Source organism: Mauremys mutica, chromosome 2 (assembly GCF_020497125.1).
Source record: "Mauremys mutica isolate MM-2020 ecotype Southern chromosome 2, ASM2049712v1, whole genome shotgun sequence".
NCBI classification, from domain to species: Eukaryota; Metazoa; Chordata; order Testudines; family Geoemydidae; genus Mauremys; species Mauremys mutica.
The window spans coordinates 1,505,242-1,517,398 of NC_059073.1; the positions used below are offsets into that span (position 1 = coordinate 1,505,242).

The window sequence follows — 12,157 nt, forward strand, 5'->3', positions numbered from 1 at the left end:
CAGCTGTAGAATAGGGACAATTATGCCACCCAGCCTTTGAGAGCCACAGAGGGAAAAGCACTCCGTGCATCAGCTTGTGATGGCCAAAGTACGCGGGTGCGTTCTCCGAGGGAGCAGGTAGGTAAGTATAGTTGGGAGTGGAGTCTTGTGCAGCCAGAACACAGCCCTACAGGTACCTCCGCATGCCATCGTTAACTCTTTCACTGCTGAGCATTTTATCACACAGCCAGACAACGTACTGTTGGTAGCTGGCGTGGCTGACAATAGGGCAGCGGAGCTGTTGGTCGAGGTTTGCTGGCATGGGGAGATAAACTCTGATGCCCCCGCCCACCCTACGATCACTGCTGCCCGAAGGAGGGAGGAGATAAATTCCCTTTCCCCCTTCTAGCTCCCCGACGACCCAGTTACCCACCTCCCTCCCTGGTTCTGTCAATACCAGGTTTCACCGAGCATTTGGCGGGGCTGTGGGGGCTCCCTGACTTCGATTTGACAGTGAGCCAGGGACACTGCGTAGTGATGGATTTGGCCCTGCAGCAGAGTGGAGGAGCTTCTGCACATGGAGGATCTGTGCCAACCCCCCTTACTGAAAATGCTGCAGCAGGAGGAGGAGGGTTAACGCACCCTACAGCCATGGACCAGCTTCTTCTCCGCTTGCAACGGAGGCACTCTGCCTGAGACCAGCCCTAACTTTGCTGACCGCTGCTTGCCCCCAGGCCAGGGGCCAGCTTGCATGCACTACAGCAGGTGATGATGTCACCATTAACCCTTTAGTTAGCAGAGGAGCCAAGAGATCAACACACCTTTGGAGGGCACAGTACAGCTCTATTTCACCGCCCGCTGCAGGCACACATAGCTTCCTACGCCGCATGGCAGCTGGGGCTCTCCTGGGACTGCCGGTGCAGCTGCTAACAGGCAGCTGGAGCTTATGGTCTCTTCCAGGCCTCTGCTGGTACCTATTTCCTGCCCACCCAGCAGTGAAAACAGTCAGGAATACAGGGAACTCCCCCCTCACCCAGGCACTCAGAGGGAGCCGGGGCTGTTGGGACCTGGGGACTTGCTCCTCCCTGCTAAAGGGGGAGGGAAGCTGCAGGCTGCATTAAGGCTCCAGGAGCCATCACCCCCAGGAGAACATCCTATAAACCAGCACCTGCTCACACCACCCGCCACCAGACCAGACCCACCAGCAGGTGAGACGCTGGCTGGACCGTCACCAGGCGGCAGACGGGAAGGCTGCACTTTACCGGTCGGGACTGTTTCCCTGACAGCCGTGTGATCATTGCAGATGCAGACGGCCAGCCTGGTGCCAAGGCTGCCTTCGGAGGATGGGCACCGTCTCTAAACAAAAGAGAGCAGAAGAAGCCAGGAGTCTGGGCCAGCAGCTCCCACGTCCTGCTGTTGCCATCACTTATCAGGGACCCACCGTCCGGAGAGAGCAGCCAACGCGTACGGAATGGATACGAGTGTGAAGTCCCCACAGCCGAGGCAGGGCTGGGCCAAGGCAGGTCGGGGGACTGCCAGGAACACGAGGGGACCCTGCCTCACCTGTGGGGAAGCCATGCCCCGTGGGGAAGGACTGGGGCTAGAGGAGATCACTGGTGACCTGGAGCTGGGAATCCCTCAGGCAGGAAGAGAGGCACCTAGGGAGGGAAGAATGGGATCTACATCCGCTGGACAACCTGGGAAACTTCCTTCCATCACGGAACGGAGATTCGCACATGGCTCAGACAGGCCAGGCGCCCCGGAACACCCCGCCCGGTTGGGCCCCTATCTCTCGCCCAGCTCGTGAGCCCGCGTGGTCGCAGCCTCCACGGCGTTCATGACGGTGGCCCGCAGCGCCCCCTTCTCCAGCTCGTGCAAGGCGTGGATGGTGGTGCCGCCAGGTGTGCAGACGTTGCTGCGCAGCTTGGCCGGGTGCTCCCCTGTCTCCAGGATCATCTTTGCTGCTCCCTGCAAGAGGAGACGGGCTCAGATGAGAGCAGGGTGGGTGGGGGGCTGTGCCTTAGCATCCTGTAAGTGTCCCTGCTCTCTGATTTGGGGAGCGGGGGGAGGAGACCATGCTGCTCCTTCCCAGGAAGAGACATGACTTCCCCACTCTCCCATTGGCTCACTCTGTGGCCTTTGGGAACAGAACCCATGTCTCCAACCTGGGCACCTTGCTCTGATTGCTAGACCGCACTGCCTGCCATTGTTATACATGGTGTGAATGCCATTGACACAAGAGTTAAGGGGAACCAGCTCAAACTCTCGTCAGCTAACGTACTCCATTGTAAATTCATGACCTGCTTCCTCCAAGGGGTAGAAAACCTGCCTTACAAGGATAGACTCACGAAGCTTGGTGTATTTAGCTTAATGAAGAGCAAGTTAAGGGGTGAGTTGATCACAGTCTATAAGTACCTACATGGGGAACGAATATTTGATAATGGGCTCGTCAGTCCATCAGAGGAAAGTCTAACACCATCCAAGGGCTGGAAGTTACAGCCAGACAAATTCAGACTAGAAATAAGACATAATTTTTAAAAGTGAAGGTAATTGGCCATTGGAACAATTTACCTCAAGGGTCTTGGTGGATTCTCCATCACTGGCAATTTTAAAATCCAGATTGGCTGTTTTCTAACCGCTCTGCTCTAGGAATGATTTGGGGGCAGGTCTCTGGCCTGTGTTAAACACAAGGTCAGGCTAGATAATCACAGAGGTCCCTTCTGGCCTCGGAATCTATGATGGCTGCAAGAAATTGGCCAGCTGGTAATCCACAGATTAAGGGGCAGCTGGCCCCAGGTGCCCCCTTCCACAGTCCCTACCTCTAGTCTGTATCCTGCTCCCCCTCTGTTCACATGGTTTTGGTTTCGCTGACTGGAAGGACTTTGGGGCAGTTACTGACTCTTCCTAGGTTTGTCCGGTTCAGCTGCAGCCACCTCCTCCCTCTGGTGGCCGTACTAGGACAGCCAAAGAGGCTTTGCTTCTTCCAGTTCAGCCCCATCACGTCCTGGATGAGTCCCCAGGAATCTTTTGCACTGAGTGCAAGTGGTGGAACTCAGGATTCTTACGCAGCAAGGCCCCTACGAGTCCCAGAGGAGCCCGTACACACTCGGCTGATCACAGCTCAGCTCAAACAGCAGAGTCGTCAGAGAAGCTAAGGGGGCAGGAACCAAGGTGTGGTAAGAGAGCGACAGCTAAGGAATTACTGGAAAGGCAGATGGAGCCGCAAGGCACAGGGGTGATACAGGAGTTTTCCCTAAGACTGAGAGCTTTTCCTGGGCACTTACTGTATGGGCAGTAGCAGAAGGTCCTGCAGGCTGCACTGGGGAACCCAGGACTGGAATAGACGGGGGAACTGCAGGTCAGAAGAAAGGTGCATTGGGGGCTGATGGAGGGGGCAGGACTGCGTTAAGCGGGGGAATCTGAAGACTGAGAGCAAAGTCCAAACTTACCAGCAGCGTCTGGGCTGCAATTTTATTGGCCAAGGCACTGGGCATGCCCATCTTCACAGCACCTTCCGCCAGGGCTTCAGCAAACAAGTAAACCTGGCGCAGGGAAAGGCGGACATTCAGCGAACAGCTAGATCTCACGGCTGTTGCTTCTGGAGGACAGGACATGGAGGCATCCCAGGACAGGAGCCAGCCTGGCAGTGCTGAGCCAGCAGAGCCTTCCAAAAGCTGCTGGCCACCATCCTGATCCTGGCAGGAATCAGATGCCCATGAAGCTAGAAGCAAGTTACAGGCCAGGGACTGAGGTCTCCAACTGGACTCCATTAGACCCCTGATTCCCAAGCCTCTATGGGCAACGGCAGCAGTTACTAGACTAAGAGCTCAGCTGTAGCAGCCCCGGATCCCTGTTTGCTGACTAACCCACCAGGGGCGCAGGCTGCCCCACTCTAAGATCACATGGTTTAGAGGCTGCCAAGGGTCTATCGTGGGCATGAGCGCGCACAGCCCAGCAGGCGCTGGGCGGCACCAGGGATTCGTCGTTCAGGGAGAGAGGGGAGCCCAGGGTGCCCATCGGAGAAGCCTCAAGTGTCAGGACTGATAACCCAGAGCAAGGCTTGGGAGTCACTGTATTCAGCTGCAGAAAGGCCAGGGTGGAGGGAAGAACCCTGCCCTGGCAGGGCTGGCAGATGATTAACCGGGAAATACCTGGGGCTGGAGGGCAGCATTAAGAGACGCTGGGCCAGCGCAAGGGCACTTACGTAGGCTACGCCGCTGCCACTCAGGCCCGTGTGGATATCGATGTAGGACTCAGGCGTTTCTTCACACAGCCCGCAGGCGGACAGCAGGCTCTTCAGCAGGGCGGCCTCCTGCTCCCCAGCACAGCTCCCCCGGGCAAACACCACTGCCCCCTCCTGCACCACGCAGGGCAGGTTGGGCATGACCCGCAGCACCTTGGTCCCAGCAGGGAGAAGCTGCAGGGAGAGACGGCCGTGAGGCTAAACCACGAGAACACTGCTGCTGGTGGGGACGGGGCTGGGAGACAGCCCAGCGGTCTCCACGCAGGGCGTAGTACGTGCCTTTGGTCACAGAGGACGTGGCAGGCTTAACCCAGCCCTTGCAGTGTGTCCACATGGCACACCCACCAGGCAGCTCAGGAGCGCAGCATGATTGCCAGGGGAAGCCGGGGCTGAGATAGCCGAGGGGCGGAAGGTTAGGATTGAGGGGCATCGGCAAAGCTGTGTGTGCGTGCGTGTGGGTGTGTGGGGTCGTCCAGGACTGGGATAACAGGGGGCTGCAGGTCAGGATAAACGGGCACAGGGCATAATACTCAATCCGTGACAATCATTTTACAAAGTACAGGGAGGAGTGGAGGTGGGTGGGGAAAAACCATTGACAGCAACTTAGGAAGGAGGGTTTGCGGAGCCTAGCCAGGGGTGGTGTGTGTGTGTGTGTCAGCTCAGCGCCCCCTGCTGGATTCAGTCTCTTCAGATGTGTACAGAGAGGCAACACTCCAGAAGCAGGACTAAACAGAGAGCAGCCGACGGATGACAAGTAACACAAAGCCACCAGGGATTATGCTGCAGGCCCATGTACGCCTGTGCTAAGCTCCAGGGCTTTGGCTCCTCTGCTGAGACTGGCACAAACTGACCTGCTTGCTGGCAACCAGGACATGGCAACCTGGCAGGGCTGGATTAAGGCATAGGCATGACAGGCCCATGCCCTGGGCCCCAGCTCCTGGAATCACGGGATTACAGCACATTTTCAGCTTTCACTTAAAAAAATAAAAGTCTCTAGCTCTCTTGACTCATTACCTGGGCATAACAGGTACAGGGACGGCTGCCTGAGTCTGCAGAGAACCTGGGACAATAGCTCTGAGAGGCGTGAACGGCCTCATACACCTCAATGGACTGGATTACACCTGGAAGTAGCAAGCACCGCCCTTCCCAGAACAATACTCCATGCGTGGCAGAAGGGGAAGAGTACAGCAGGCCTGGCGTTCCACCCCAGCAGGCCAGGTGTGAGTACTGGGACACCCCTTGCTACCCCCTGCCTCTCTGGGATGGAGAGGGTAGCTATCCTTAAGGGATGGATGTCCCCTGTAGGGGGGCATATCTATGGCACATGGCGGGGAGCCTTGATCTGGCCCTGGCTGTATTCACACCGGCCTCACTGGAGAGCTGCGTGCATTTGGAGCGCTCTTTACCTACAGGCATTCTTCCTCTTATCCAGGCCATTGTATAAAAGCAAATATAAACCCTTCACAGGCGTGTGCATGCCCCAGACACTCACCCAGCCAGCTGCCCCACAGTTTCATGGGGGGTGGGAGGGACCATCAGACACTCACCTGTTGCAGGGTCTGCAGAGTGACTCCAGCAGCCACCGATACGATAATGTGGTCCCGGGTAACGGCAGGAGCAATCTGCTGCAGGACTCCAGGAAGCAGGTGAGGCTTGGTGGCTAGGAAGACCAGAGTACAGCGCTGCAGCACCTCGCTGTTGCAGTGTGTCGTCCTGCAGCCCAAATCCTGTCACCCAAGGAGATGGGACACGGTTAAAGGCTTGGAGAGGAAAGGCCAGCAGAGCGGGACAGGCTGGAATTCACCAGTACAACAGCAGCACTCAGCACCCGCCTGCTCTTAACACGCTTTGTGAGGTTAAAACTCAGCCCTGTGAGGTGGGGAAGGGCCATCTGAGGATCATTCCATCCGCTACTGGCATGCACTTTAAACTGCAAGGCTGGGGTACTGGGCTGAGTATTGACCCAAAGGGAAGCCCCCCCCAGCTAATTCACCAGCACCATTTCCCAGGGCACCCGGGTGTTCCTCACAGGAATTTAATAGCTTGCAGGATCTGATGGGATAACAACAAAGCGGCATCAAGCACCGCTACTGCGTTTGCCTCCTGTTTCCAGACATCAAGACACTATTAGCTCTTCCAGTCCCATGGAAGAGATTCAACCTTTCCCACGCAGCCAGCCCTCGCTCACCTGGAAGGCACCCAAGTTCCTGTCCGACGGCGCGCTGGCCAAGATGTTAGCAGCTTTGACTTTTCCTTAAAACACAGAGCAGAGGGAATCAGCTGCTGTTAAGATGCATGGAGACAATCCTGCGTTGTCTCCAACACAGACAAGAGCCCAAGACAAACACAGCTGAACCTTGGAACCGTCACCCAGCCCGGGCGGCGGCAAGAACCCAGCCCAAGGGTTCCCCCCTCACCAGCAAGCGTGAGATTCCCAAGGGCTGTGAAATGCTAATAGGCGGGAGAAGAGGCTAATCGCTGCTGGGGGAGTTTGCCAAGCGTGGGCAATCAGGGGCCGTGTGCGATGCCAGGTGATTGCAGGGAACTGATGAGGGCAATGGTGTCAGCAGCCCTGGGACGGCTGCAAGCATCCTGGCAACAACCAGGCAGCCCCATGCGGACTTCACTCCCTAGGAATCGGACCCCAGGGCCATGGATAATGGACCTGAGCAGAGAGGCCCCTCGCAGGGGTGCGGACGCTGGGCAGGGCAGCTCCTTATCCCGGAATCCTTCGCACAGGAAGGAGACGCAGGTGCTGCTGGGAGGAGGGGGTGCAGCAGGGGCCCGCCGAGGGACGTAGCCGCGGCTGCGGAACTCCAGCGCTGGGCACGGCAGCGCCTCACACGGGGCGGTTGTACCGGGACCCACTGCTGAAATGCAGCCACCTCTGGGGCGCGGCCCGCGGTCCTACAGGGACCCCGCGCGGGGGGAGGGGCCCTACCCGCGCGCACCACGCCCTGCGCCACCCCGTGGGCCATGCGCCCGGCGCCCACGAACCCGACCCGCAGCTCCCCGCGCGCCTCCATCCCGGGCCGCCGCCGCCGCCCCCACGTCACGTCACGCGGCCCGCCCGCGCTCAGCCGCGTGGGGCGGGGCTCCGTACTCGCGCCCGGCACCGCCCCCCGCCCCGCGATTGGCCGCGCCGGGTGTGACGTCATCGGGCGCCGCTTTCATATGGGTCCCGGGGAGCGTGAAGCTGCTTCCCTAGGGGGCGGTGTCAGGTGAGTGCCGCGGCTGGGCCACGTGGGGTCCCCGGGGGGCGGGGCCCCCGCTCTCCTCCCACGTTGGCTGCACATGCTAACGGGGGGGGGGCTAGTCCCCGGGGGGAGGCAGCCCCGCCCCCGTCTCTCCCCAGCCCAGTCCCTCCCCCTGGCTGGTTAGTAGCTTTGCACCCCCCCGGCTCCTTCCCCCCCCCCCGGCTCTCCCCGCAGGGCGGTGCCCTGCTCCCCATCCCGGGGGGGGGGGCTGGAAAGGGGGGGCAGACCCCCCCCTCAGCATGGAGTCTTTACATCAGGCTGGGGCATCTCGGTACTTAAGCGCTAGCTCCACCCCCAGCTGGGGGCGGGGGGCTGAAATGCTGCCGTGGGCCCCTCCGGCCCCTGCTAGGCGGGAGGCCAGGCTGAATGATGGTAACGGGCCCTTCAGTGTCTCACCCACCCCCGCTCCCAGTCACTCATTAGCGCCCAGAGAGCCCTGCTCCAATCCCCTGGCCCTGCTGCCGTCCGCCTCGAATGTGCCCGCTTTGCGCTGAGTGCCCTGGGCCTGCAGGGACGGGCCCAGGCTGTGAACGGACAGCCAGGGCTGTGGCCTGGAGTGGCTGGCGTCACGGTTTCTGAATCAAATGATCAGCTTTATTCCACTACTGGTCTTTTCTTAAAAGTTCTGTAACATCGCTGTTCAAAGACACCACATCTAGTGGCTAAAGCTGGGGACTTGGAGTCGCCGGGAGTGCGACCGGTACCGCGATACTGAGCGGTACCGGGACTGCAACCGGTGCCGAGACGGGGAGCGGTACCGAGACGTTGATCGGTGCCGGGATCGGGATCGGCGTGACGGCGACCGTTTCCTGGATCGGGACCGGGTCCGAGACTTGGAGCGCCGTCCATCCCGTCTGTCAGGGGCCGCATCATTGCCGGCTTGCCCACCGACTGAACAGCCCGCACCGGCGTTCTGAGCCTGAGTGGCCTCTGTTTCCCTCTCTGGGAAATGTGGCTAGTACTTCAGTCATCTTAGGTGGGTTGCGAGGACAAATCCACTGATCTTGGATGTTGCTTTGAGATTCTTAGACAGCAGAACCCCTTGAGCTACAATGTACAACCCGCCAACATGGTAAATTCTAACATGAAAGGATGTGAAACCAACAGAGATTGGAGTTAGAAAATAATTAGCTACTTCAACAGGCACATTAATTTCATCTGTCAGAAGGGTAGCCGTGTTAGTCTGGATCTGTAAAAGCAGCAAAGAGTCCTGTGGCACCTTATAGACAAACAGACGCATTGGAGCATGAGCCTTCATGGGTGAATACCCACTTCGTTGGATGCATGTCATGTATTCACCCATGAAAGCTCATGCTTCAATACGTCTGTTAGTCTATAAGGTGCCACAGGACTCTTTGCTGCTAATATCTGGTTTCACCTGCATATTGATATGTCTGATCCTTTCCTAACATGCCTTTCTGTAGATGTCACAACTTGATACCGTGGGCTTTGTTCCTTACTCAGGGGTGGAGGGCCTCTCTGATACGATTGCCTTGGCTGGTTTCATCTTGGCCAAAGTCTCCTGTTGTATGGGACCAATGTTTAAGTGCACGGAGCTGCCTCCGGAAGTGTGCTGCTCTTGGACAAAAAGGATTTGAAGGTTAAACGTTAAGGGACTTATGTGAGGCACAGAGTCTACCAAGAAGGAGCAGTTTTCTCTTTAAAAGTATATCTTGGATAGGGAAGAGCTGGGAGCCGAATTCCATCTCCATTGCTCCTGGGTGGCTTTAGCATCCTTCATGTTATCTTGTTACAATCCGGTCTGTAAAATAACAGCTCCAATAACATGTACGCAGCAGCACCATCGTCGCTAGCTACCCATGGCTCTTACCCTGGCAGCCTGGCTCATTTTGCTTCAAACCAGCTGTAGGAAAATCTGGAGACTGTACCCGAATGTTACCTCTCTGAGGGCCACATTGCCAGCAGCATCTAGGAGCATAAAGTTCTGTATAATTGAGAGACCAGGACAGGTGCATGCAGTTGTGTGGCCTGTGGAGACTCTAGATCCCAGCATATATCAACATGGGACTTTTGCATGCTGGGGCCATTAGCTTCCATGATCCCCAGACCCTCTGTTAGTTCTAGCTATCTGACCATTTATCTTCCTCTCCCAGATGCCCCCTCCAGAACATACACAGGAGGAAATCGGGGAGGAACCGTAAGCCCCTGGGCAACTCCCAACATCACTGTTGTTTATTTCTTTGTATTGTTGTAGCACCTAGGAACCCCAGACATGGCATTGTGCTAGGGGCTGCACAAACACAGACATGTCCCTGCCCCCAGAGAGCTTCCGATCTAAACATGAGACGAGATCACAGATGGGTACAGACAGGGGAATATAAGGCAACAGCGAGACAGTGCGGTTGGCGTGGCAGGCCATGGCCTCGGCACACCAGTGGCATAGCGGTTGTCCACGTAACATCAGGCCTGTGCCATTCGCTCCCCTCTTCTGGAGCTTGTGGAAGGTGTTTGGGCCAGTCCCACGCCGGCTCCTGGATGGGCCCCACTCTGCAGCTCGCTACCGTGCCATTTACCATTGCTCTGTCCTGAGCCTCCTAACCGAGTCAGGCTGAGCTCTCTGAGATCAGGGAGTCGTGAGGGATGTAGGGGGCTGGGATGTGGAGCTGCTGCTCAACGGCTGGGGCTCCCCAGACTCCTCTCAGTTCAAACTCTCTCTGTTCTCTCCCTGCAGGATCACCTTCCATGCCGCAAGATGCTGCGCCTGGACCGCCGGGCTCTCTTCCTTCCTACCCTCCTCTCCCTCCTTTTCGCTCCCTCTTCTGGATTTTTTGGCTGGCTGAGGCAGGGAGCAGCTCCAGAAAGAGACCCCATCCCCCCGACACCAGCGCCGGACTCAAGGAGTCTCCCTAATGCTCCCTTTGAGATGACGACGGGAGATGAGCGATTCCTGGCTGAGGCCAGGCACCTGGATCTGTCTCCACTGGACTCTTGTCACCACAAGGTGTCCCTTATCTCTTTGTTGCAGGAGGTCACTAAATGGGCTGGGAGGAGGGAATGGTCCGTGCCCCAAAGCACTTGCCATCCAAGGTCCAGCTCCCGCAAGCACTTCTGCGTGTGCTTCCCTGTGAGCAGGAGCCGTGCATTGCACTCAGTGGCATTGCTCCCAGTGCGTAGCTGTTTCATGTTTGCATGATCAGGCCCTAAACAGAGCAGCTGTGAAAGGGAGCGGGGGAGGGAGACGACAACGGTGCTCAGGCTGATGGTGCCACTGTTCCATGTGGCCACCAATTGCACTGGTGTTCATAGGAGCTCTCCTCAGCTGCCCGGCCCCTCGTTAGCTGGCTCGTTTCCTGTAAAGGGGGTCTTGTGGGGGGCCCTCGAAGGTGAAGCAGGTCACCCTGTTTGTCCGCTTTGTCCCCCAACCTCTCCAGATGTTCTTCCAGGCCACCTGCTACCCCCGGAACGCTCCCCAACCCTGGAGCGGGTCCACGCAGCCCCTGCATGCTCACATCCCTCCTCCCCCCAGGAGGCCTGAGGGAAACAAGCCGCATTTATTTGTCAAGTATATTAAGACGATGCCGCCTTCCTCCCCCTGCTGTGCAGCTGTTCCCGGGCAGAGCCCTTGCTGATGGCCTGGGGGTGCCAGTGGGGCACATGGTGCGGGCTCTTTGGTCAGTCTGCTTCTCTGAAGGCTTTTAGGCTCTTCTGCATTTGCAGAGCAGCTAGAAGTGGGGAGGGGAGGGGAGCTGGCCTGGCGGGAGGGGAAACAGCTGCTCTCAGATAGTGGGAGAGGAGCTGCCCGCTGGGGGCCGGGGGGGAGGAGGGGACTGAGCAGGGAAGAGGCATTGGGGTAACATCTCCAGGGGAGCAGAGGCAGAAGGGCACCAGCTGGCTTGACTGCGCTTTCACAGGGAGGGGCCGTGTGAGGAGGGGCTCCCCTTGTGTTATTGGGGTGCCTAGAGGGGCCGTGTGAGGAGGGGCATGGAGGATAGCAGTGGGGCGGGAGGGCGAACCCCAGGAACTGAGCTCTCCTCATTGAGTCACTGCCCAGCATTAATGATTCTCCTATCATGGGGCAGCAAGTGAGGATTTAAAATGCAAGTCTAGGGGCAGAGGCCACGTGTGGCCTGCAGATGAGGCGTTACCTTCTCTTGCACCTGGGAGAGGTTGGGGGTGTGGGAGGCACCAGCTTGCTGAAACCACAAGCCCTAACACGCTCCTTCCCCTCTGCGTTGCTGCCGGCAGGTTATTGCCCAGATCCACTCCTCCTGTACGGACCTGACGGAAGAGGAACTGGCCAAGCTGGGGGTGTCCCTGTTCAACTGCCAAGCGAGCGTGGAGGGGCGCAGGACCTATCCCTGCACTGCCGACATGGTAAGATGGCGAGGGGCGGCTCTCAATTCACGCCCTCCCACGCTGGCTGGGGAGAGGGCTGCCGCCGGTGCAGGCACCCTGAGATTCTCCTCTCACAGGCCTGGGGAGTGAAGGAAGCCATGGAGCAGGGACTCCTGGGCAAGACAACCGTCTCGCACCAGAGTGGCCCCGCCAGGAATGAGACTCACATCCCCCTAGGCCTGCAAACAGACATTGCGTGGTGGGAACGACCTTCAGCCATCCCTGACCTTAGCCAAGTTTCCGAGGGGGTGAAAGGAGAGGTCTCCATATTCTATTGCTGACGCCTTTCGCTCCGCAGCCACCCTTCTCCCCCACCCATCTT

The 12,157-nt window shown here is 58.1% G+C and overlaps 2 protein-coding genes across 8 annotated transcripts in view; one reads left to right on the forward strand and one right to left on the reverse strand.

Annotated features, from left to right (window-relative positions):
• LOC123364091 (pyrroline-5-carboxylate reductase 3-like) lies at positions 1 to 7,272 on the reverse strand. Of its 3 annotated transcripts, none has more exons than XM_045005889.1 (6): positions 7,164 to 7,272; positions 6,411 to 6,475; positions 5,770 to 5,949; positions 4,184 to 4,396; positions 3,429 to 3,521; positions 1 to 1,947 (listed from the first exon to the last, which is right to left on the reverse strand). In XM_045005889.1, exons 1-6 carry the CDS (start codon positions 7,246 to 7,248, stop codon positions 1,765 to 1,767), a joined length of 819 nt encoding a protein of 272 aa, XP_044861824.1. In that variant the 5' UTR covers positions 7,249 to 7,272; the 3' UTR covers positions 1 to 1,764. The 3 variants fall into 3 exon arrangements, with proteins under 3 accessions (XP_044861824.1, XP_044861825.1, XP_044861826.1); XM_045005890.1 differs by lacking the exon at positions 7,164 to 7,272 and adding an exon at positions 6,795 to 7,007; XM_045005891.1 differs by lacking the exon at positions 1 to 1,947 and adding an exon at positions 2,287 to 3,331.
• LOC123364089 (protein brambleberry-like) overlaps positions 6,867 to 12,157 on the forward strand; it is a 25,776-nt gene continuing 20,485 nt past the window's right edge. For 2 of the 5 annotated variants that reach the window (XM_045005883.1, XM_045005888.1), the window contains exons 1-3: positions 6,867 to 6,974; positions 10,172 to 10,441; positions 11,686 to 11,814. In XM_045005883.1, the coding sequence (XP_044861818.1) occupies positions 6,882 to 6,974; positions 10,172 to 10,441; positions 11,686 to 11,814 (492 nt within the window). In that variant the 5' untranslated portion in view covers positions 6,867 to 6,881. Of the gene's footprint in view, positions 6,975 to 7,372; positions 7,444 to 7,820; positions 7,852 to 9,602; positions 9,638 to 10,171; positions 10,442 to 11,685; positions 11,815 to 12,157 lie in introns of those variants that run through there. The other 3 variants (XM_045005887.1, XM_045005885.1, XM_045005886.1) reach the window with 3 other exon arrangements.

Bases quoted from the DNA above. Each gene is read 5' to 3' on its own strand.
- LOC123364091 (XM_045005889.1), bottom strand. From the start codon at position 7,248: ATGGAGGCGCGCGGGGAGCTGCGGGTCGGGTTCGTGGGCGCCGGGCGC. The intron at 6,476-7,163 runs GTAGGGCCCCTC...CTGTGTTTTAAG, and splicing joins GCAGGGCGTGGTGCGCGCGG to GAAAAGTCAAAGCTGCTAAC. The intron at 1,948-3,428 runs GTAAGTTTGGAC...CTCCTCTTGCAG, and splicing joins TTGCAGCCCAGACGCTGCTG to GGAGCAGCAAAGATGATCCT.